The 25,076-nt window shown below is 45.2% G+C and overlaps 1 protein-coding gene across 10 annotated transcripts; it reads left to right on the top strand.

Moving 5' to 3' along the window:
* Nucleotides 1-1,914: 1,914 nt before the first annotated feature.
* On the top strand, nt 1,915-23,696 carry LAYN (layilin). Of its 10 annotated transcripts, XM_073808222.1 has the most exons (9): nt 1,915-2,152; nt 2,785-2,808; nt 5,101-5,398; nt 7,493-7,531; nt 13,049-13,206; nt 18,207-18,239; nt 18,862-18,945; nt 21,189-21,288; nt 23,074-23,696. In XM_073808222.1, the coding sequence occupies exons 1-9, from the start codon at nt 2,068-2,070 to the stop codon at nt 23,435-23,437; spliced, it is 1,185 nt and encodes a 394-aa protein (XP_073664323.1). In that variant the 5' UTR covers nt 1,915-2,067; the 3' UTR covers nt 23,438-23,696. The 10 variants fall into 10 exon arrangements, with proteins under 10 accessions (XP_073664323.1, XP_073664325.1, XP_073664324.1 ...); XM_073808224.1 differs by lacking the exon at nt 18,207-18,239; XM_073808223.1 differs by lacking the exon at nt 2,785-2,808 and having other exon boundaries at nt 1,916-2,152.
* Nucleotides 23,697-25,076: the final 1,380 nt, after the last annotated feature.

Here is a 25,076-nt window from a genome sequence, read left to right as displayed (position 1 = left end):
GCTCCGCTTCAGGCTGCAGGGGCAGGTCTGCTTCTTGCTACATGTCCGTTGATTGACAGAGGCAGCTCTGCCCCACATATCTTCTTCGGGATATACCTGGACCAGTGGCATATCTGAGCTATGTTCCTCTCAGAGAGTGGCAGAGAAGCAAGAGAACAACAAAAACACGTGAGGCCATTACCAGTCTAGGCTCAGAAATTTCTGGCTCATTCTGTTGGCCAAACAAGTCACACAGTCAAACACAAGGACAAAGGATTCTTCACCCCACCCTGCCCCTTTAGTAAGAAGGATTTCAAAGTCACACAGTAAAGGATGTGGTTACAGGGTGGGGTGAAGAATTGGGGTCACTGTTGTAATCTGCATTAGGTTAACTGCATATCTTAACCAAGTCTATCTGGACCAAGGGCCAGGGTATCAGAGGGAGAACTCAGGGCACAATTTAATTATTTGGGCCAAGGTAACAGCTTCTCCAAGTTATAGCAGATGTTATAATATTGGAAATAAATCCTTTGCAATTTACATTAAGTGCTCAGCTATCTGCACACTTACATATCTAGTTGCCTTATCAAACCTTCACAAGTTAAGGTAACTTTTATTGTTGCCAAGAGTTAACTGATTTAGGCAAAGAAACTTGCTGAAATCCACACAGACATTAAGTGAAGAAAAGCAGGACTGGAAACAGAATATCTGATGCCAACTCAGGTGCTTCTATTCACCATATCAGCTCCCCTTTGGTTGTTTTGATTATCAGGAATTTCTAAAAAGAATGTATTTTGGATGTGAAATATTCTAATTCAGACATAAAGATGGGCTGTAAATGAACTTGCCATAAACATCAGCCCTCTTCCTGCCAATGCTGCTGCTTTCTGCAGTAGCAGAGCTTCCCAGTATTACCAGCTGATACTGAAACAGATCCCCCAGCCTGTGCTCAATCAGGCCTGTTTGTCTAAAATTGCAAGGGCTCAATCTGAGACCAAAACTCAGAAGTCAGTGGCCAAGATGGGGCTTCTGCCATGCTTCACAAGAGCATGGTACAGGGGAAAAGGCAAATCAGACCCACCTCCCAGCACTTAGTACTTTAGTTTTTGGACAGGAGGCTCACTTTATTATTTGAATGTATTTGAAAACATTTTGTTTACAACAAGAAGTAAATGTAAAACACGACTATTGTAGGAGTTTAGAAAAAGGAGCACACATTGAGGGCTGGGTTGGTGAGGAAAGCTTTTCCAAAGGAAATGAGGTCACTCTTTCCTGGGGGAAAAGTGAGGGGGTCATCTCCTTTCTACCACAAGGCTGAACAATCACCTACACCCATGTGCCCTGCAAAAAGTACTATTATTTCCTTGCTGGGCTCAAGAACACCCTTTGGCTTCTGGGAAGTCCACTCTCCTCTCGCCCAGAACTCCAACTTAGCCTCTCTGGACGCTATCCACGCTGTCCCAAAATTTGCCGGGCCAGTGGTCACCCTGCCTACCTGAGCATCTGTTCTCTTCATCCGCCATTCCTTTCTCAGGTGTAGCCCTGAGTGCCTGGACAGCGGCCTACCGAGCCCTGGCAGGTCTCAGAGTTTGCCTCTCCCAACTGCGGAGCCTAGGACGCTGGGAAACTGGCTGTGCCCCTGAGGAGTGGGGGCGAGATGCGGTCGTGTTTTCAGCCACAGTGCGGTCTTCATCGGATTTCGGAGAAGCCAGTCTTGGATTTCCTCGTCCCCGCTCCCTGGGCAAACGCAGCATTTCCATGGGAAGCTCGAATTGGGGTGGGGAGCTGGCTCCCCTCCTCTGCTCGCTCCCCTCGGGCGGGCGGGGTGAATGGCGCCGAGCGCGCTGGAGGAGGCCCTGGAGGGGGCGGGCCAGCCGGCGGGGCTGCCCTCTCCGCAGTGACGTCCCAGAGGGCGGAGGGGCGACGGACTGGCTCCGCGCCCTCCCCGCCTCCTCTGGGCGCCGGGTCCGTCGGTCCTCTGGAGATGCTGCTGCCGCCCGCCGTTGAAGTTGCGGGGCACGCCGCTGCCGGTCTTCCCGCTCCACCGCCTTAGCGCCCCGGCGTCCGAAGGCGCACCCGAGCCGAGCCATGCAGCCGGGAGCGGCGCTGCAGGCCGTGCTGCTGGCAGTGCTGCTGGCAGGGCTCCGGGGCGCGACGGGTCGCCTGCTAAGCGGTGAGTGCGCGCGCGCTGGGGCGGGGGCTGGTTCCCGGGCGCTGGGCTGCGGCACCCACTGCACCCCACCTAAGGCTGACCGTCCTTAGGGCCACGGTGCCTCTTCTCTGGCCCTCCGCGGCGTGGGTGGAGGGGTGGCGCCCCCGCCCCACCAATGGACTTAGCCCTGCGGCGGCCCCTACTTCTAGAGGGGCAATCGCCCGGCTGCTGAGCCTAGCGCCGGTTCCCTGCGTGTCCTGGACCGCGCGAAGTCCGTTCCCCGCCCAGGGCTGCCATAATACCGAGAGACGTAGGCTAGATGGGGCAGTGAGCAAACTGCCCCAGTAGGCGCCCCCTCGGTCCGCTCCACTGAGAGCGGCGCAGTAGTCCCCGGGACCCCCACGCAGGGCTTGTCCTGCCCACCAGGGAGGTCTCCTGTCCCGGGAGACGGTGCGTACAGTAGGGATTCTGGATCGGCTGTGCCGTGGAAACCCCAGCCCGTTACTCCTGGTCTCTTCTGGGGGGAAAGGATCCAGCGCCTGGAATAAGAGCGCTTAGAGATCGGGAAAGAAGCCTAGTTAGCGCGGGGCAAGCCCCGCCTGACTCAGGGGAATGACTCTCTCTGCTTCCTTCCTCCTGTCGTGTCACTGCAGCCTCGGACTTGGACCTCAGAGGAGGTACAGTGCTCTGGCTCCTTGCCTCTTCCATTTGTTCTGCATGTCGAGACGGGGCGGTGCGGGGTGGGGGGCGGCGGAGGGGATGTCCGTTCCCCTGTCTCAGGTTTCCTTCGCAGGCAACAGATTGGCCAAGAGGGATGGAGGGGAATGAAAACCTCCGCTCCGTTATCGGTGCTTCCGAAGCTGATTGAAGGAATCTAAAGTTGGTTTCAGGATGGGGTGGGGTGCCGGGTGGCAAAATGGGAGGGTAACCGAATTCAGCTGTTTGGGTGACGGCTGCACGGGCTCTGTCCTCGGTGGCCGCCCTTCCCCTTCCTGCAAATGAGAGGAGAGAAACACTTCCTGAAGGCAGGGGGACCAGATGCACCCTGGGCCTTCTTCCAGCTCTGGCTCCCTCTGGCACTCACTGGCTGACTTGGGATGTGTGGCCAGGCTGGGCCATACAGGAAACTCGTTTAAGGTGTTATGTTTTCCCTTGATAATCCAACGATGGAAAAGTGGGGACTGCCAGTAAATTCAACTCCACCTTGGGGGTGCCTGGGGCTCACTTGTTTTTCCTCTGCTGCCTCATTTGGAGCCACCTTTAAGGACTCATAAAGCTGAGCTGACCCAGCCTTCTCCCCAGGGAGCATCTCAGCCACAGCTTCTCTGGCCAGTGGTCCCTAGTCTCTCTGGAACACCTCCTTAGCGAGAATGTCCCACTTTTGAGGCCTCCTAATTTGCTGATGGAGCAGTCCTGTTAGAATTTCTCTATTCAGCAAAAGGAGAAAAGTGACAGAGAAAGGGAGAAGAAGCGAAACTTTTACAACTTGTTTATTGAAAATTTCTTTACAAAGGCGATGAAAGAAGAAACTGAAAATAAGAATTCACAGGGGCTTTCCAGATTATCTGTATGTGCTCTGTTCCCATTTAAGCACTGAAAATGCAGTTAACTGCCTGTGGCCTTTTGCTCTGTATTCTGGACAATTTGGGGAATAACTAATGCTATCTGGCTCTGTGCACAGTTGCAAAACAAATTAGGAAAATGAGAACATTCTATGAGAGCTGGGAAGAGTTTCCCAAACCAAAATCCTTTATTCCTCGCTCTATGGCAGTAATTCACGCCCACAGCCCACAGACTGGCTCTGCATTGCAAGGGATTCCCCTTGTTGAAATCTGGTTTTCACTGTACATCTGGATCCAGAAACATGCTGTGTGTTCCTGTGGGTTAGGAAGCGGCAAGTGTTTCTGTATTCCCAGCACCTAGCACAGTGCCAGGCATGAGCGTACATGCAATACATACTGACTTAACGAAGGAGCGATGAGGCTAATGTTTTGGGTGCAGCACGGCTTTAGACACCCAGACACAAGCCAGGGTGGTGTGTACTGGTGAACGATTTTTTATCCGTCCTCAGTAGAATCTCATTCATTTGTCCTTGATGGTCTTCAGCCCTTCGGGTGTCGGTCAGATGAGACATATTACATGGGCTCCCAGTGCAACCTGAGCCTGTGGTGGCATGGGGAGCAGAGTTCAGTGGTTATGGCTGTGACTTTGTAATCAGATCTGGGTTCTGACTCAAGTCATGCTATGGATAGCTTATGTGGCCTTAGCCAGACTAATTTCTCTGAGCCTCAGTTTTCTCATCTGTAAAATGGGGCATAAACAATATCTACAACAGTGGATTACTATGAGTGTTCAATGAGATAAGGTATGTATGTAAATGCAAAAGCCCTTAGCATAGTACATGACACACAGTAAGAGTTCACTGAACTTTAGCTGTTGACTTTAGGCAAGACCAGTAGCAGAAAACCCCATGGATCTGATGCTTTTATCTTCTGCTTATACCGTAGACTGGGTGAATATTCAGTCCTGCTATTGATACATACGCAGAGGGTTCCAGGGTAAAGGAGCCCACGCCTGACTTCAGAATGCCTCTCTTACCTGAAGGAACCCCCAAACAGAGATAACTCACTTTAAGCCACACTTAGTCTCCTGCGACTCCCTAATGGCATGGAAGTGTTATTTGTTTGCCTTTAAGTGAAACCATAAATCTTCATCTACCTCTCTTTTAAAGATTAATTTTAAATGTCTGCTTTTCAATAATCTGTAATGGAACAAAGAAAACATGGAGTCTAAATCACTGTGTCTCCACACTGGAAGGGGTATTAATTTGCTCTGAGAGCTTAATGACACTAAAACAAGCCACTGATGAGTAATCAGAATTCCTGAAGCTTCATTCAGATGCCTCCAAGCGTCCCTGCTCTGGTATATGTTGGGGGCACTAAAATAGGTAGGCTTCTTTTTTTCTCTAGGTCAGCCAGTCTGCCGGGGAGGAACACAGAAGCCTTGTTATGAAGTCATCTACTTCCACGATGCTTCTCGAAGACTGAACTTTGAGGAAGCCAGAGCAGCCTGCAGGAGAGATGGGGGCCAGCTAGTCAGCATCGAGTCTGAAGATGAACAGAGACTGATAGAAAAGTTCATTGAAAACCTCCTGGCTTCTGATGGTGATTTCTGGATTGGGCTTAGGAGGCGTGAAGAGAAACAAAGCAATGGCACAGCCTGCCAGGACCTTTATGCCTGGATCGATGGCAGCACAGCAACATTTAGGTAGGTAAGTGTGTGGAACTCACAGCAGCTGACTCACTTGATGTAGCTGCAAAAAGAGGCAGGCTGGATCCACAGTGCCAGTCAGTGTGGAAGAGAAGTCCCAGCCAGGCAGAGCCCTGAAGGGATAGCAGTACTGGCAGGGCCACTGACCAAAGCAGTGGGGCGAAGGTGGTAAATCAGCCTTAACCTAGGCCCAGAGAACTCTGTCCAAGAGGGTGGCCCAGAAGCACAGCTTCAGTGGCACACAATGCTTGAAGTCAGTCATTCTGGCTGCCCGGCCTTTTGGACTAGAACCCCAGTGAGAGATTTTTTTTTTTTTAATTTTTATTGGAGTATAGTTGATTTACTATGTTGTGTTAGTTTCAGGTGTACAGCAAAGTGAATCAGTTATACGTACACATATATCCACTCTTTTTTAGATTCTTTTCCCATATAGGCCATTACAGAGTATTGAGTAGAGTTCCCTGTGCTATACAGTAGGTCTTTATCAGTTATTTATTTTATATATACTAGTGTGGATATGTCAATCCCAATCTCCCAGTTTATCCCTCCCCCCACCCCCTTACACCCTGGTAACCATACGTTTGTTTTCTAGATCTGTGACTCTATTTCTGTTTTGTAAATAAGTTCATTTGTACCCTTTTTTTAGATTCCACATATAAGTGATATCATATATTTGTCTTTCTCTGTCTGACTTACTCCACTCAGTATGACAATCTCTAGGTCCATCCATGTTGCTTCAAATGGCATTATTTTGTTCTTTTTTATGGCTGAGTAATATTCGATTGTATATATGTACCACATCTTTTATCCCTTCCTCTGTTGATGGACATTTAGGTTGCTGCCATGTCTTGGCTATTGTAAACAGTACTGCAGTGAACATTGGGATGCATGTGTCTTTTCGAATTATGGTTTTCTCTGGATGTATGCCCAGGAGTGGGATTGCTGACCCAGTGAGAGATTGAAGGCCTGTGGGGCTGAAGGGCTCCAGACTGCAGGAAATTATGATGACAGGCAAGAAATTAGAGCCAAGATCTAATTCTCTGGATTGACCAAGAGGGGACTTAAGGAAGCCTGCAGTTTGTAGAGCCCTTCTAAACCCACAGCACTGGACTCACTTCACACACCTGCCCCCCCAGCACCATGGCATTGCCATCATCCCTCCCTAAGAAAAGCAGTGACGTGGAAGAACGTCAAAAAATATCAAAATTAAAAGGCAGGCATAAGACTGGAAAAATGTTGTAAGAAATTTAACAGTTATGATCTTTTTACAATAAAGAGTTAATATAAGTCAAAAAGCACTAAAAGTTTGTATAAGTCAGTAAAACCCCAAAAGATAAAGGGGCAAAAGACCTGAGCAAACAGTTCACAAAATAGAAAATCTAACTGGTAAACAGTCATATGGGGAAAACATTTAAACTCATTTTCAATCAAAAGAATGAAGATTAGAATATATCTTTATTACCTATTCCATTCAAGACAGCATGAAGTTTACCCATTATGCTATTCAGATCCACACCTTCATCTAAGTTCCAGGAGTCATTCCTCCAAGATTCTCGTGGGCCTCTCTCCTGGGAGAAACTTTAGAAAGGAAGCTTAGGAGGAACTACACTCCCCACCACTGCAGCTGGTCCCAGCGCCACGACTGATATTTATTGACCCCCCTCCTGCTCTGTGCAGTCTAGATTCCCCTCATCCTCTGTTCGGGGAGCCTCAATGGCTCTCTTACCTTGTGGCAGGGCCCAGACCCTCATCCCTGAAGAGTGTGAGGCCTAGTCAACTTGCATTGCTTACGCTGGAGTGATTTCATTTTTCTGCTTACCATCAAAATTGGGCACATGAGTACCAACAGGTACCCAAGTAGATAACCTGGCTGTCAAACATATCTCTCCCAGCTTGTAACAGCCGAGATACCTTCGCCTCATGATTAGGGTCCTGCAAAGAGAATGACTCCTCTTCTTGCCTGCTGGTTCCTGGACACAAGAATCCCCAAATGTCCAAGTGGCAGCCATTGTTCATAGTTCAATAACACTCTTGCTGTATCTTCTGGTGGAAGGATTCCCCCAGAATACACCAGGACTTCTAAACCCACAGAGCTCAGCATTGCAGAGACAAGAAACACAAATTCCCCAAGTAAGTACTACCAGTGAAGGTAAGCAGGGCTACTCCTCCTTTCATAAGCTATAGCTTTACAAAATGTATTTCTTAAAGAATAAGACCTGAAAGTCAAAATTACTTCTTTATCCACGGGCTGCAGAATGGATGTTGTGGTACCAGGCATGAAAACGACACTAATCTCCTTGCACATCTCCATCAGAGCTCTTGGGTGACCAGGTGCATTGTCAAGGAGCAGTAATATTTGGAAACGAATCTTTTCTTCTGACAGTAAGTCTCAACAGTGGGCTTAAAATGTTCAGTAAATCATATTGTAAACAGTTGTGCAGCCATCCAGGCTTTGTTGTTCCATTTATAGAGCAAAGGCAGAGTAGATTTAGCATAATTCTTAAGGGTCCTAGGATTTTTGGAACGATCAATGAGAACTGGTTTCAACTTAAAGTCACCAGCTGCATTAGTTTCTAACACAAGAGTCATTCCGCTCTTTGAAGCCAAGCATTGACTTCTCCTCTCTAGCTACGAAAGTCCTAGATGGTATCTTCCATTATAAGGCTGTTTTGTCTACACTGAAAATCTGCTGTTTAGTTTAGCCACCTTCATGAATTATCTTAGCTAGGTCTTCTGGATAACTTGCCTCAGCTTCTACATCAGCATTTACTGCTTCACCTTGCATTTTTCTGTTATAGAGAGGCCTTTTTTCCTTAACCTCATGAACCAACCTCTGTTAGCTTCAAACTTTTCTTCTACATCCCTTGGCTCCCAGACCCCAGAATACTCTTGGATGACACAGGATGATACAAAGGTCAGTGATTCAAAATGTGCACTGTGTCATGGAGGATGTTGGCTCATCCTCACAAAGTATTGCCTCTAAGCTAGTGCTTCAGCTGTGTTTTCAACAAGTTCCTCCATCACTCTGTCAAACTGGCAGCTTCAGGATGGGTGAATATGTGATGTGACTAGTAAATCCCCTGCCTACGCCCACATCTCCTTTGCTATAAACCAGGTTTTTTGGTCTGATGAGATCTTATTTGGAATTCTGTGCTGGTAGATCAAAGACTGTGTAAGCATTTGGATAGTGGTGCTAAGGCCTTGAGGCTAGAAAGGCAAACCCATACCCAGATTGTATGTCTATTCCTATCAACATGAATCATTGCCCCTTTCAGGATGGAAGGAGTCCAATGTAGTCAACTTGCTACCAGATTCTAGGCTTGTCTCTGTTCCCAGCAGACTGGTTGTTGGGCAGTAGCTAGATCAGCCTTGGTGAGTGGGAATGGCTACTGTTGAGCCCATGCATGGCCTCCATCCCTGCCACCATGGCTACCCTAGTATGTATCTATTATACCAGAGCTGGGGCAGCTGATAACAGGCTGGCTGACATCAACTGGCTAAGTCATTTTGTCTCCCTGGTTGTTTAGTGCCTCTTCCATGCTAGAGGCTTTTTGGTGGGCTTTAACATATGATAGATTTTCATACTTTACCCCTACTCCCATATGTCTATTCACATCACTCTATCCAAGAGCTCCTTGTCCGCAGTCTTCCACTCTTTATGCTTTTAGACTTCTAATCAACTGGCTAAGCTCTTTGCCTTTACCCCTGAGTTTTTATATAGTCTAATCTCTAATAACTTGTCTTTCTATACTAAGTGGTTAACTAGGTATATCAGCTAAGCTCTGGCCATTGGGAGGATGTTTCCTTAACACTCGATCTTTCAGAACCACCTCTGAGTGGGACTGTAGTACAGCTGCTGCCCATTTGGAGTTGTACCCCCATGCTTGGCTGACCTATCCGTGAACCAAGCTTAGGCTGCCTTTATCAGCTAGTCGTAAGGGATTCCTCTATGCAGCTATAGGTGTAAGCTGAGGGACAGGCTCTGGTACAACAGTGGTAGATGTCATGGCAGTCTGCTCTACCTGTTCATACAGTGCCATCTGGTCCTAAATATACCTCTTCCATCTCGTAATGAATTGATTCCAGGCCTGCCTAATCTTTTGACTAGGTATGTCTGACAGTGTCTCTCTTACATTGAGCAAGTGGATTGCATGTTCTCTTGGTGCTCCTTGCCTAGTATCAAGCCAGGAGTTGCTTTGCAAAAGGTGATTTTTTTCTCATCTATAGATGATATGGCCTTGCCGTAGAATCTTAAGGGTTTGCATTGTGATTCTCTCGTTGGAGCTTGTACAGATTCTATATGGCATTATTTTTCTCACCACTGATACCTCTAATAATAGGGTCTGATGGATCATATGGCCCAAGTGGGAAGTCTGCTTCCATCACAGCCTAGAACTGCTTCAGAGTCCTTTTCTGCTCTGGACCGCACTCAGAGACACCTGTCTTTCATGTCAACTGGTATATAGGCCAGAGCAGTATTCCCAGGTGTGAAATATGCCACCTCTAGAACCCAAAGAGACCTACCCCAGGCTATGCTTCCTTCTTAAAAGTATTGCAAGACACTTCAAATTATTGTGAGATGAAGTAATTTGACCTGTAATTTGAAAGGGGTGTTCTGGCATTCTCTAGATCACTAGACACCTACCCAGTTTCATGAAGTAACAGGCCCCTGAATCTTCAAACGTTTACCTCCAACCCTTGGAGCACTTGAGTCTTACTAAGGCCTCCAGTCCTTGCTCATCTGGTTCAGTTAGCGTGATGTCAGCAACATGGTGGACCAGTGTGATTTTTTGCAAGATATCCAGGCAGTCTCTTTTCACATCATATTATGACCGAGGGTAGGAAAATTAGTATAGTCCTGAGGAAAGACCATAAAGGTATACTGATGTCCATTCCAAATAAATGCAGACTGTTTTCTGATTCTCTTTCTGATACAGGTGAAAAAGAATGTACTCACCAAATCTACGTATTAGGTACCCAAGGACGTGTTAAGCAGCTCTAGCAAAGATACCACAAATGGCATAGTAGGTACAATTGAGACTTCTAGCTGGTTGAATTTGTGCTACTCCAGTGTCATCCTTCAGGATCTGCCTGGTTTTTGCAGGAGCCAGACTAGTGAATTATATAGAGATATGACAGGGAATACCATCCTTGCATTCTCTAGGTCTCTAGGAGTGGCACTACTTTCTGTCATCTTCGCCTGGATAAGATATTGTTTTCTATTTACTATCTTGGAGAGAATAGGGAAGAGTGCAGTTTCAGAGACTTCCACTTGACCTTCTCCACTATTATAGCTCTTACCCCATAAGTTTTCAATTCATATGTTTTAGGACTGGGGAATGACCACTGGATGGGTCCACTGTGAGCTGGTCCTGATCTCAGAGAGACAGCAGTGAGTGGTCCTGAAGAGAGATCTTAGTTCCCTGCCCAGGAATTGAACCTGGGCAGCCTGGATGAAAACCAGGAATCCTAGCCACTAGTCCACCAGGGGCTAGAGGCTAGAAGCAAAGTTCCCCTAGCTGTTACCCCCACTGGAAAATGCGTTTCTCAAGGAGGCAAAAACTATAAAAGCAGGTACAACGTTTATTATTAGAGACACAGCATAACATGTGGGAGAGCACACAGAGAAGCAGTTCGTTTATTTAAGACAGAAGCAAGGCAGAAATACACACCTAGAGAGAAAGGGTTCAGGCATCCTCTCTAATGAGGAGCGCGGTAAAGAGGTGATTTAAATCCCTTATATAGGATAGTCCTTCTGGGTCTTTGTTTACCTTTGGCCAATTCTCTTCTTCTTTCACACCTGACCAGTCCTAGGACCCTCCCTAATATGCATGTGCGACTTTTTGCTAAGATGGATTCCACCACAGAGGCCTGTGGGGATATGTCCACACTTATTATGGGGTGGCGCCCCCTCCCTTTTTGACCCTCAAGGAGCCTTTCTGTGCATGTGCAGACAAAGAAGTTTTCCTTGACCTCAGGAGTGGTCATCTTATCTCTTTATTCCTGCAGAGCTCAGCTTCTGCCACTAGCCTTGTCCTTGGAGTGTCTGGGTGAGAACAAAGCTTCAATTTTATTCCACTTGACAAACACCAGCTGTCCTGCCCAGGGGCCCATCTATCTCCCATTTCAGTCCTGGGCCAGAACTCCATTTACTACTTAGCCTCAATATGCTCCCACTCAAAAGGGTAGTTTTAATGACACTTCAAGTCTTTGGGTATCAGTGTTGACTTGCACTCTGTGTCCAGCAGTCTTTGTAATATTTGGGTATTCCTCTTTCCCCAGCATATGGTTACTTGAGTAAATGGCCATAGGTCCCTTTGGGAGAATAGAGGAAATTACCATGGGCACCTACTGTGGTGTTGCAGGGTCTTCCTCCTTCTAGCAGTGAGTTCCAAGCCTGAAACCTGGCTCAAGTCCAGTAACTAGATGCCAGGCATAATATTCCAACCATTCCATCACCTGTGAAATAAAATAACATAAAGCCATAGGGCCAGTGGGGAGGAGAACAGACAAGCAGGAGGTCTACCAACAGGGTTGGAAAATTGCCTGGAGGTGACTAATGAGGTGCAGAGCCCAGCCCCAGTCAGGATCTCCAGCTCTCCAGACAGTGTCCAAGCAGACTTGCAAGCTCAGCTACCATCCAGGCGAATTCAACCCAGTGGATTCAGCAGAGGATTTTCCTTTTGGTGAACTGCAGCACAAGACTCAAGCAGAGCCATATGAGGGTGCTACACAGAGAGCTGTCTCTTAGCTGTCTCCTAAGGAGGGGCTCTGACAAGAGCTAGGCAGAGCAGCAGGGCTCATCTCAATAGCCGAGCATCAGGGGAGATCTGGGCCCCGGAAGGAAACTGCTTAGGTGAGTAACAGGCGAACTACAAAGCCCAGCCCTGAGTCAGCACATGGGGTGGGTGCTCGCAGCATTTAAACTATCTATGGAATCTAAGGCTTTAATCTGGTGCCCACATATCCAACTGGGTGGCAGCATCATTTAATTTCAAGTACCATTGGGGCTGCTAGTGCACCCCGTCCAGGAGCTAGGGAAACAGAGACAAGAAATCAGGCGGCAGAGGCTGAAGAAGGGCTCATCGGCCTGATGAAGTAGAAACAACTTAAAACCTGAAGAAGACTACTTGGGCCTCCCGCTTTTGCCCCCACCCATCTCTTGCTTTGAAGCCTCTACATGTTGGAAAGTCTTGCTCAGATGCTTGAATTTTCTATCCGCTCCTCAGAGCTAGGAAGGCAGCTATGGCTGTTGAAAAGCATGGGGAGATGGAAGCAAGGCAAGCTCTGGATGAGATAAGCCATGCCTCTCTCAATGCATCTGATTTCTAAAAAAAAGAGAAACAAAACCCAGTCAGCCGAAAGCAAAAAAGAAATAAGATCATCCAGACTTGCCCTGCTGGCTGCTTTTTCTCATAATTCCTTTGCAGACAATATATGGTAATATATCCCTCCCTGCAAAGGCAAATGTCAGATGATTGATTGTGATGTCCGTATTAGAAAGCGTGGTTCTACTTACTGGAAGCACTTCAGTTCCTCCCTGTCTCTTAAGTTCCTGGCTTAGTGGAACTTGATAGGAAAACAAAGGCTTTGAAGTCTTGTGGTATCCTTCTCCAGTTGCCTCCACTCTTGACCCCTTTCCTACAGGAACTGGTATGTGGATGAGCCTTCGTGCGGCAGCGAGGTCTGCGTGGTCATGTACCATCAGCCATCAGCACCCGCCGGAATCGGGGGCCCCTACATGTTCCAGTGGAATGACGACCGATGCACCATGAAGAACAATTTCATCTGCAAATATTCCGCTGGTAATGAATCCTCTCCCAAGTTATATGGCTGAATTCTCAACCTCCTCTCTCATTTCATAAGCAGCTGCTGGTTCCAAGAATTTGTCACGTGATCTCTGCGAAAGCTTGTTGCAAATGCCAGCAGTGTTAAACATTGGGAGTTCTTGTGAAGGGAGATGTAGTGACACTTCCTCACTGAGGAATAATTCTAGCACAGGAGAGGGGTATTAGATGCTAAGAGAAAGGATGAAGAAATGGAAGGGTCTAATTTATGTATGATAAGGCAAGAATTATGAGAACTTCAAGAAACAAAAAGCCCTCCAAGTGGACAATTATAATTCTTATTCCTTCGAGATATGAGATTGTATGCTGTAAGAGCTTGGAATACAGTAAGTCCCTACATACGAACCTTCAAGTTGTGAACTTTCAAAGATGCAAACCTACGTTTGCATGTCCAGTCCCGTAAGTTAGTTCACGTGTCTGGCGTACATTGTCACATGCGCACATCCTCCACAAGTGGTTGTGCTTTTCTGTACTTTAGTGTACAGTACTGTATAGAGTATAGTAGTACAGTATCTTTATTTCAAGCCCAGGATGTCCTGAAGCAAGTGTAAAAGCAGTGGCGATGCAGCTGGTACTGTACTTTACCGTAAGATTTAAAATGTACTGTACTGTAAGATTTAAAATGTTTTCTGTTTGTTTTTTATGTATTATTTGTCCGAAAAATATTATAAGCCTATTACAGTACAGTACTATATAGCCGATTGTGTTAGTTGGATACCTAGGCTAACGTCGTTGGACTTACAAATGTGCTCTCCGAACGGAACTCATTCGTATGTAGTGGACTTACTGTAAAGAAGAAATATGAAAGGAAGCTGGCCATTGTTCCTGCAAGTCTTCTACCAGCCACGTGACATTATTTTCTGGGGCTTTAAGGAAACAGAATAATGACCAGAGGAGGTAGATGATAAAATACACCAATTTTACTGACACTGGGCAGATAGAAGTCACTTTGATGAGCAGGGCATCATCCTGCTCCGTAGGGCACCCTCTAAATACATGCCTTGCAAATTTAATTGACGTTTGCTTCTAAATCTGTGAAGGGTTTTGAATTGGCTACAAGCCTGTAGTCTCACTGTGCTGAGGTTTCCCAAACTCCTCCATTATGTTGGACTTTGATCTAAACGTGAAGTGATTTTTGATCTGTTATGGAAGTTTCTCACCTCCCTGAAGCCAACTGCTTGACCCCAATTCTGCATCCTTTCCTGACAGAAGTAGAATGACTTGTTAGTTACATCTATTGAGGGACTAAACAATCCTGTCATTTTTAAATTGTCTGAATTTGACTGTGCTTTTGCTGCTAAAGTTGTTTTTCCTCCCTCTTCACCCCTTCGGATGAATTCTCTCCAAAGACCTGGCCTTCCCCACCATACAGAGTTGTCTCAGGCAGGGAGGTTGCAAGGACTGAGGCTGGCTTAGCAGGGCACATTTTTAGAGCAATTAAAGCAAGGCGCTTGTTACAAACTGGCTGCCCATCACTTTTGTTCCTCATATCCTATTATCTCCATGATTTAAAATGTTGTACTTCTTAAATATTTTCTGAAATGTGAGATTTTGACATTTGTTTTCATAGCCTTTTATTTTTGTACTTTGAACCTAGTTAGGTTTTGTTTTTAATCATAATCTTTATTAATTTTGCTACTGCCTGATTTACACTGAGTCCTGGCAGGAAAAAGGTGGCACACTCAAAGGGTTTAATGAGAAGAGTATAATAAAATGATGTTTGCCAAGATGTGGGCACAGAGCATGAGATGGTGAAGTGCCCAGGAATTAGCTACAATGGGAAGTTGTTACTACCCCCAGGTTTCAAGGAGCAAAGGGGAGGGACTCCAGAGAAAGCTTGGAGTCATGGAAGAGGAGCCGCCCAATAGGAGCTGTAACCAGAGAACGCAGCTACTGTCAAACCACAGTGACGTGCGAAGGGGGCCTGGGGAATAACTGCCAGGACCCCTCTCTTCTCCTACTCTCTAATCTCTTGCTTCTGCCTCCTACTGGTTAAGTCCAATCAAGAACCAAAGGACAGGACTTCCCTGGTGGAGCAGTGGTTAAGAATCCACCTGCCAATGCAGGGGACATGGGTTTGAGAAGGTCCGGGAAGGTCTTTCCTGGTCCAGGAAGATCCCACATGCTGTGGAGCAACTAAGCCCGCATGCCGCAACTACTGAGCCTGCGTGCTGCAACTACTGAAGCCTGCATACCTAGAGCCCATACTCCACAACAAGAGAAGCCACTGCAGTGAGAAGCCCACGCATTGCAATGAAGATTAGCCCCCGTTCTCCCCCTCTCTGCAACTAGAGAAAGCCCGCGTGCAGCAGCGAAGACCCAACGCAACCAAAAAAGAGCAAAAGGACAAGGGAGCCGCAAGACACAGTCCATAGAGTTCAGCCTCCAGGACACAGAGAAGGACCAAGAATAGATCCAGCAGAGAGAAATGGGCACACAGAGAAAGACTAACACATTGCCTTTACGTGGCCCCCCTCCTCAGAATAAGTTCACACACCTCAGCACGCCATAAAAAATTGCCTTGATCAGACCCTTGCCTGTCTCCAGCTCCAGTTCTTACCACTCTTATTCCTCCCCGATCCCATTCCCCTCTGCCCCCTGTGAAGTTCCCCAAGAGCTCTTAACTGCTGTTTCCAGTGCTTGGAACACCCTTCCCTCTTTCCTTGTCAGCTCATTCTCAGCCTTCAGGTTCAGGTTAAACATCACCTTCTCTCATCACAACCAAGTGCAGTAGGTGATCCTTGATGATAATGATGATGATGACAATGGTGATTTTCTATAAGGGGCGTTATTAGGACAATCTGCAGAATTTGAATAAGATCTGTCGATTGGTTGATATATATATCAATGTTGATTTCTTGGTTTTGATAATTGTACTATGGTTATGTTGGAGTATTGCCCCCCTCCCATCTTAAATACACACTGAAGTATTAAGGGAGTAAAGGGTAACTACGGCTGCAACTTATTCTCAGGAAAAAAGTTATGGATGCGTCTGTATGTGAATATATATATGTGTATGTATGTGTGTGTGTACAGATTTAGATATAGACTTGTAGATATAAATATATAGGATATATATAAAGAGAGAGAGAGAATAATCATATAAATGAAACGTGATAAAATGGTAACATTTTGGTGAAGGATACATGGGAATTCTTTGTACTAGTCTTGCAAATTTCCATAAATCTGAAATTATTTCCAAATAAGAAGTTTTAAAAAATCACTTCCTCTGGGAAGCATCCAGGGCCCCTCAAAACTAGGTTAAGTGTTCCTCCCATGAGGCTCATAACACCTCACACACACAGTACTTTAACTGCCTGTTTACAAGTTTGTCCCCTTCACTATATGGTTGGCATGAGGTCTGGAAATACACATGTTTGACCAGTTAATCCCTGCGCTTGATGGGCTAGGGGAAGGTCACCCAGTATGGTTGCAACAGGATGGCACAACATCCCATTATACCAGAGGGCAAGGGACAGGTTGAAAGATAGCATCTAAAACTAGATTTGACAACATGACCACATAGAGTAGGTGGTATGCTAGCCAGATCTGATCACTTGATTCCACCTGGGGTGTGCTAAAGGCATAGATGCGTTCAGTGGAAATCAGAGACAAATCATCTGAGGCCATGTGTCACAGACCATTGCAGCAATGGATGGAAGTGCTGCGTTAATTTGCCATGTTCACTGCAGTTTTGCCCAGTGGATTGAACTATGGAGGGACAAGAAAATGACTACCTCGTGTAATGTCTTTGAATATATGATGTATTGCAATATATCACAAAATTCATGTGTTAATATTCTCCTGTACTTCCCCATCCTGTATAATATAAGTTCCTTAGAGGGCTGGGACTACTTTTCACTTGCTGTTGTATCTCTAACACCTAGCACAGAATTTGTCTCCTTGTGATTTTAATTTTTCATTTGAATTTTTTAAATTAAAATCCCAGTTCAGTTACTTATTAGCTGTGAGATTTGAGCAAGGTGTTTAATCTCCCTGTACCTGAGTCTCCTTGTGTGCAAATTCAGAACCGCACTCACCTCATCAGGCTCTTATCAGGATAAATCGTGTTTGTTTTTAATAAAACATTTAGAGCATGATGCTGTTTCTATCATAGAGCAGACATTTTTAATAAATGAATGGATTTGCATCATCTCTACACACACCCACGCTTAAAAGTTTCCTTTCTGCATAAAACTTCAGAATAGCTTTGACATCCTGGCCTTAGGACTGTGAATTCTTGACCTTATGGACCCTGACGCTCTGAACCCAGAGCATCTGATCAGTGTAGAGTCACCGCCAGTACAAAAGGCTGACACCCTTTCAGCCAAAAGTAAAAACATTGATGTAGGTCGTCTGTGCAGCCCGACTATCCTGAGGCTCTTAGAAATATTTTAAATGACTCGTGTTCTAGGTCACCAGGCTCTGCCTTGGGGCTGGCCATGGTCTCCTTAGTCCCGGGCCACTTCCACTGCTTGGAGATCAGTATTTGTTGCTCTAAAATATCCCCAGTAGGAATTGATCAAATGTCTTGGATTGCTTTACAACAGCGCAGGCCTGGGTGTAGCCGGGGAGGAGTGGGGATTATTGTTGAAACCAGATTAGCCATGTGTTCCTAAGAGTTAAAGCTGCGTGATGGTACATAGGGGTTCATTACACTGATCTTTCCACTTTTGCGTATATTTGGAAATTCTCATATTTAAAACTCTTAGTTTTAAAACTAAAAAGTTTACTTTTTAAAAAAGAAAAAGTGCCCAAGTAAAACTGGGGAAAGGCTAGTCTTTGTGCAGAAGAGATTCTTTGGACTTACTAACCTGGTTTCTAGTGTCTGATAATACTAAATGAAATTTATTGGACAACTGAATGAACAAATAAATGGATGCCATGCTCTGGCCATCTTCATTCAGATGGCATGGAAATTTACTTATTGCTCTCATTCTTGTTTCTTTCTGCTATAGAGAAACCAACAGCTCCTTCTACAAGGCCTGGAGGTAAGACTGTCAATTGAGATTTGAGTTAATTTGGGCTGTTTCACAGCTTTCGAAGCTTTTCACAGGTTTAGAACCACGTGTTCTTTAAACCAGATTATTCAGCAGAAAGACCACTGGTGTTAACCCTGACCCTTTGGACAGGTATATGCCACACTGGACATGGCCAGTAGTTCATTAATCTCACTAGCGTTGTCTTTCTCTCAAATATCTGAAAAGTAATAGTTGCAAATTCAGTTTGGGATGTTACTTGTCATTACTGACAATATGAAAGGAATAATCCAGTCTAATGATCCAAGAAGCAAGTCAAACTGATAATTTATGGTCCTAGAAGTGAGTTGTCGGCCCTTCCCCTTGGCACTTCAGTACGTTATGGGCCTTGATGTCAGCTGCCTGCTGGTTGTGTCCGTACATGATTCTTCGCAGCAAGTCTCACCAGAAAGATAAAGACAAGTAAACCTCTAGGTCAGCAAATTCAATTCTTTTACTTCCCTGGGTTTATAAATGGCACTGGTCACAATGCTGGTGCTTTTTGGCATCCCACCCTGAAGCTGGTAGGACCTCAGAGAATATCTGGATTTTGATGCCTTTCTCCAGGTTCTCAAGTCCATGTGTCTCTCTCCAGGTGAAGGAACAGAGACAGCAATGCCCATACTTCCAGAAGACACAGAGAAAGAAGATGCCACAGAAACGCTGAAAGAAAGCAAAGGTATGTACAGAACTCTCCCAGAGAAAAATAGATAATAGGACTCTCCTGATCACGAATTCCCCATGATTATATACCCTACTTGGTTCTTTCCCACAGCAACTTAAAAATAGAACCGGACAGAGCACTTATGACTTTGTAAAAACTGCATTATATGTTAGATTTTGTCAGTGAAATACACAAATGGAGCTATCCTAAGACAATTGGGGCGATTAGACAAGACAGGAGGTAAAAAAAGATCTGCATGAAGACAGATGAGGCTTGAGAACCTCCCAGAAGTTGTTTGGGGGGAGGGGAACTAGAGAATGGATGTAGAGAAATAAGAGCAGAAAGACCCAGGCCATGATTAATATTTCTTTACGAGACAAACAGAGGAAATGGACATAAAAGATAAAAGAAAATGGAGTGATAAATTGGAGTGCTAATTGGAGTGCTAACCTCAACTCTCACCTCGAGTTTCAAGAGGGAGATCAGAGCTGGTTACTAGACTTATCATGGTGATCATTTCATAATGTATGCAAATGTCAAATCAGTATAGAATACATCTGAAACTAACATAATATTATATGTCAACTATATTTCAATTAAGACAAAAAAGAAAGATCTGAGTTTTGTCACTGGGCAAATTTTTAAAAAACACTTAATTTTTCAGTTTAGTTATTTGCATAATAGAAGTAATAACATTTTTCTCACCTACCTGAGAGCATTTCTGTGTCCATAAAATGAAACAGGATAGTGCAGTACTGCAATTCAGTTGTGACACTAGCCACCCCATGTTAGCACAGACCCTACAGGTTAAGGGCTCAGTCCCCATCAAGACTGCCCTCACTTCAGATATCAGCCACAAGTTCAGGGGTCCCCAGTCCACCCACACTTCTAATCAACTGGCTACAATTCCAGGGAGTGCCCCATCGCGTTCAATAATTCACTAGAACAACTTACAGAACTCAGGAAAACACCATACCTATGACTATGTTTTATTATAAAGGTTACAAATCAGAAGCAGCCAGGTGAAACACATACAGTAAGGTCTGGGAGGGTCTCGAATGGGGACTCTCTGTGTCCTCTCCCTGTGGAACCAGGATGGGTAATCACCTTCCTGGCAAATCAACGTGTTCACCAGCCGGAAGGCTCCACCGCGCTTTGGCGTGCAGAGATTTTCTTAAGGTCTCATTACGTAGCACAGTTAATTTGATCGTTGGCCGTGTAATTGAACTCACCCCCTAGGCCCCAACAGCCCCCATCCTGAGACATCTCTGTCAGTATAAACTCTGATCTGGTCTGAAGGGCTCATGAATAAGGAAGTTACTCCTATTTCCGAGAAATTCCAAAGATTTAGAGCCTCCCGCCCAGGTACCAGGGACAAAGCCCAGTCAAATTCTTTATTATACAACAGATGTAATGTGTGAAAATGCTTTTTAAAAAATCCAAAGTGCTGTGCAGCAGTGGGTGGCATTTTTATTGCTCATTGTTACTACGGTGGTATTTAAAGTAGGTTTTGTTTGGAGGGTTTTTTTGGTGGTTGTCAGGTTTGTAGCCTCACAGAAAAACAAAGCCACGGCCTCTGGATGGTTGAGAATCTTAACCAGTAGGAGTAGGAAAGGGATCAGTCCCCAATCATGATTCCTCCCAAAGCCCCTTGAGGGAAAATTCTCTGGTTCTAAGACTTAAGTCTTAGGAAAGGTAAGGATGGTAGATCTCTAAGTGCCCTCCGCAGTCGCTGCTCATGGGCCCAGCTGGATCCAGTTAGCGGTCAGAAACGTCAGTAAGGCTCTACAGTCTGATTCATGTGTTACACGTGACCTTCTCATTCCTGGCAATAACACCGAGACTTCTGGCTTGTTTCTTTTTTCCTCCCTCTCCCCAATCCCACCTTGGAAACTACTGTTTCTGTCCTTAGAGTCAAAGACACCAGCACCCCCAAGCAGCCTCATCTTTGTTAACAAAGAGGAAGAATGAGAAAAGAGATAACCTCTTTCGTCTGAAAAAAATTCTTAATTAACAAAACTGCCCATCTTATATTTGCAAGAAACCCAAAAATGTAAACTTCTTTTCTCTCTGTTACTTCAGATAATAGGACAGGTAGAAAAGCCTCATTTATTGAAACTTTGCTGTCTGGGTAACCATATCTGTTTCCTTCCAGAATGAGCTCCTTGGAATGCTCTGTGTTGATTGTGCTTTTTTAAGTCTGTTTTGAAGCACACAGAAACACCACCAGTGCTGATAAAGTGTGCTTTTCTTTTCAGAAGCTGCCTTGAATCTTGCCTACATCCTAATCCCCAGCGTCCCCCTTCTCTTCTTTGTGGTCACCACAGGTGTATGTTGGGTTTGGATCTGTAGAAGGAGGCAAGTAAAACCTTCATCATGTAAACCTTTGTGTTTTCTGAACTCTTCAAGATTTGGACTTCATTAACAGCCACAGCAGCTCCAAGACAATCACTTCTACAGATTTGAGAGTAAATTTTCTGATGGGCTCAGGGCACTCAGAAGTACTAAGCATTGTGCTTAGCTATGATTAAGAGAGTGATCTTACATTCTTTAATTTTTGTGTGTGTGGAAGATTTTAAACGACTTGAGGGGTGAGACTGTGTTATTCATCTGTGCATCCACACATCACTCAGCAAAGTGCTCTCATGCATGTATGCGCTCACTCCAGGAATGCTTGTTGGGTGAGTGAAGGAATGAATAGTGAGCCCTTTGAAAACGACTGTTCCAAAGCCTGGCAAACCACTGAAACTAAACCACTTAATTCAAAATGAAACAGCCAAATCCTTTTAATTGACTTTTAATTGAATTCACAAGTGTAGATTGCTACAAAATAGCTGCACTAAGTAGCCTAAAGCACCTCTGTTAGTGGATCATGTGCCACCATTGTTGAGGTAACCAGAGGTCTTCTCAGCTACCTTTTTATTCCCCATCATCATGGTCTACATAGAAGAAGGAAAGCAAAGGTGCAGTTTAAGACTTGACTCCCTTTGATGACCAATTTGAGATAAACTAGTAAGATTCCAATGAAGATCCTGCTTCATTTAATAATAACTTCCTTATAGGATTATTAGAAGAATTAAAGCAATTAATATATGCAGAATGAGTATATAGTAAGCACTCAAAACTGTTATCTCTTCCTATGATCATTTTCATTAGTTAATTCCTTTTAACCTAAAAATAGAGTTCAGTTCAAAAACTTGCAAATATATTTTCTAACTGCTTACTCTGTGGTTGGGTCTTGATTTCCCTCCCTTACCTATCTATTTAGCACCTCACCACAATGTGGGATTGTGGCTTTGAAGCTGGAGTCTGTCTCGGGGTTTTAACCATTTTTGTGCCACAGACCCCTGTAGCAGTCTGGTGAAGCCTACGGATCACTTCCCAGAACAATATTTTTAAATGCATAAAATAAATCACACTGGATTACAAGGGAAGGAATAATGCTGTTATATAGTTTAGCAAAATATCTCCAACAACTAATGTGAAACGGTAATACACGTGCTCCTTTATTAATGCTTCTTTATTTAGTGGTGAGTATAAGTATCATAATACTGAAGTAGAGATGAGCATAAAATATTTTAAGACATCTTAAGTCATAACTGTGATGTGATATGAAAATATCTATGATTTCCGTTGGTGAACAAGTCAAGACATTACTAGTGGGAATTCCCTGGTGGCCCAGTGGTTAGGACTCCGTGCTTTCACTGCCGAGGGGAGCTAAGATCCCACAAGCCGAGTGGTGCAGCCAAAAAGAAAAAAACAGAAACAAAAACAAAAAAAGCTATTACGACTCAGGTTAACTGCCCACATTCAAAACTGAAGGACAAGCTCAATTTCACTTAGAGATGGATTTTTTTAAATGTGGTATTTTCCCCCATGCAATTCTATCCATGGACCCTCTGGAGGCTCTGGGGATCCCAGAGTCATCACCTCTGTTCTGTGCTCTGGCAGCAGTGAGTGATAGATACATAACAACACTTGCCTCTTTTATTCCCACCCCACCCGAAACCTTGACCTGTAGGTTGAGGCAGGTGAGAAGTGCAGTGTAGTGACTGCCCAGAATGACCCCCTCCTGCCTGCACAGGGGCACCGGGATGTTCTCAGTCCCCTTGTCCACTGAGCCCTGGTTCTCTTTACTCCTAGGAAACGGGGGCAGCCAGGCCCCAGCACGAAGGAGCAGCGCCCCACCTGGCCCGCTCCTCAGCCGGGGAACAGCCCGGACCTAGAGGTTTACAATGTCATACGAAAGCAGAACGAAGCTGATCTAGCCGAGACCCGGCCGGACCTGAAGAACATCTCATTCCGAGCGCGCTCGCGAGAGGCCACTCCCGACACTGTGTCCTGTGACTATGACAACGTGGCCATGAACCCATCCGAAAGCGGGTTCGTGACGCTGGTGAGCATGGAGAGTGGCTTCGTGACCAACGACGTTTATGAGTTCTCCCCAGACCGAGTGGGAAGGGGCAAGGAGGCCGAGTGGGTGGAAAATGAAATATATGGTTATTAGGATGCATGAACGAACCCTGAACTGACAAGAATGGGAAAGAAGAGAGAAGCAAAAGTCTATTTTCTGTAAGGAAAACACTCAGAAGGTCTGTGAAAGTGCTCAGCTCAGGTCCTGGGGGTGAGCATGAGATCCCCTGTTGGATCTGCAGTTTGGGCTATATCCCTTATCCCAGTCCCTCACCTGGCTGGAACTTCTGAGAAAGCACCTTGTCCAGCGTCTGGCACATAATAGAAAATAAACAACTGATTGTTACAACTGACTTTCAAGGGACAGTGCTTTCACTGGCGGGTGGGGTGGGGGTGGGGTAGTTACTGTGGAGCTTGGGAAACCAGCCTCTAGGTTCTGTTTCTCTTGCTCTGTACAGCAGCAAACATCATCACAAAGAGACAGAAAGTACAGAATCTTTTCAAAGCCCGCCTATGCCAGCCTCGAGCTGGGCTGCACAACAGCTATTCTTATATCTATTTTTTTCAAAGAATCAAATCAAATAAAAAGCAGGAAACAGAATGTTAGTCAGTCTGTGTCTACAGCCCTTCTTCTGCATGTGGCCTCTGGGGACCGTTTTTTCTTTTTCCTGACATCCAAACTTGGAAATATCTGACTTGGAAACACTTTAGAAACTGAAAATGAAGTTTGAATCTAGGCTTCTCGGCTTATTTGTGTTCCCAGCCCTGTCACTGCACGTTGTTCTGTTTGTGTGTTTGTTTTACTGCAGCATCAACATAGCATTAGTAATAATGCTAATTATTTTACCTTTTTGTTTTCGGGATCTGACTATTTCAAAAACTTTTGGACTCAAATGCAGAGAAAAGTCACCTAACATCAGTCATTTACCAGACGACGTTCTGAAGGTCATTATTTAAATCACCACCAACATCCCTCTATCAGCTTAATAATCTGAGTATTTTAACCATTCCTCGTATGTCTTGTTTTTGAATAGTTTGTAACTTTGCCTGACACATGGAGCCCCAATCTAGACAGAGTAAGCTCGTCTGGGTCGGAGCAGTATCAAATGTAGTGGATTCTAAGCAATGCCAATTACCTGCCTTACCAAGGCAGGGAGTAGGGGGGAAAACAAAAACATCATTTATGCCTGCTTCAGGGAAGTATGTTCTGTGGCGTTAACAATATTGCAAGCAACAAGAGTGACCATATAGTCTGAAGGACTGATTCATTGTCCAAAACACTGACGTTCCCACTTTGCATCAGACTTCCTGGCTCTGTGATCTGTGCCTTTATCCGCCCCGGTTCCCCTATGCTCTGGCCCCTCCTAGGCTGCAAGCACCATGAAAGCAGGGATCCAATCTGCCCTGCCAGCCATATACCTCCTGCACCCAAGACAATGCCCTGCGTAGAGTAAACCATCAATACTCGTTGGACGGATGAACAGTTCCTCTTTCAGAGTGATGTAAAATTACCCGCGTATTTCAGCTTAAAAGTTTGTAGGACCCGATTTTCACACTCTACCTGGATGGGGGGAGGATATTGAGTTATTTTAGTTTGAAAAGCACTCCTACTGCCTGGGAAGAAGGAAGCATTAGTAACAAGTAAACAGAAGCTAGTTAACAACTTAATTATGTCACTAAAACTTAAAATGAGGACCCATTCTTAAGGCTATAATCAGAGCTAACCCTCTGCA

This window comes from Tursiops truncatus, chromosome 8 (genome assembly GCF_011762595.2).
Source record: "Tursiops truncatus isolate mTurTru1 chromosome 8, mTurTru1.mat.Y, whole genome shotgun sequence".
Classification (NCBI taxonomy): Eukaryota; Metazoa; Chordata; class Mammalia; order Artiodactyla; family Delphinidae; genus Tursiops; species Tursiops truncatus.
The sequence above is the reverse complement of the archived record's forward strand: the minus strand, read 5'-3'. Positions and strand labels throughout refer to the sequence as shown.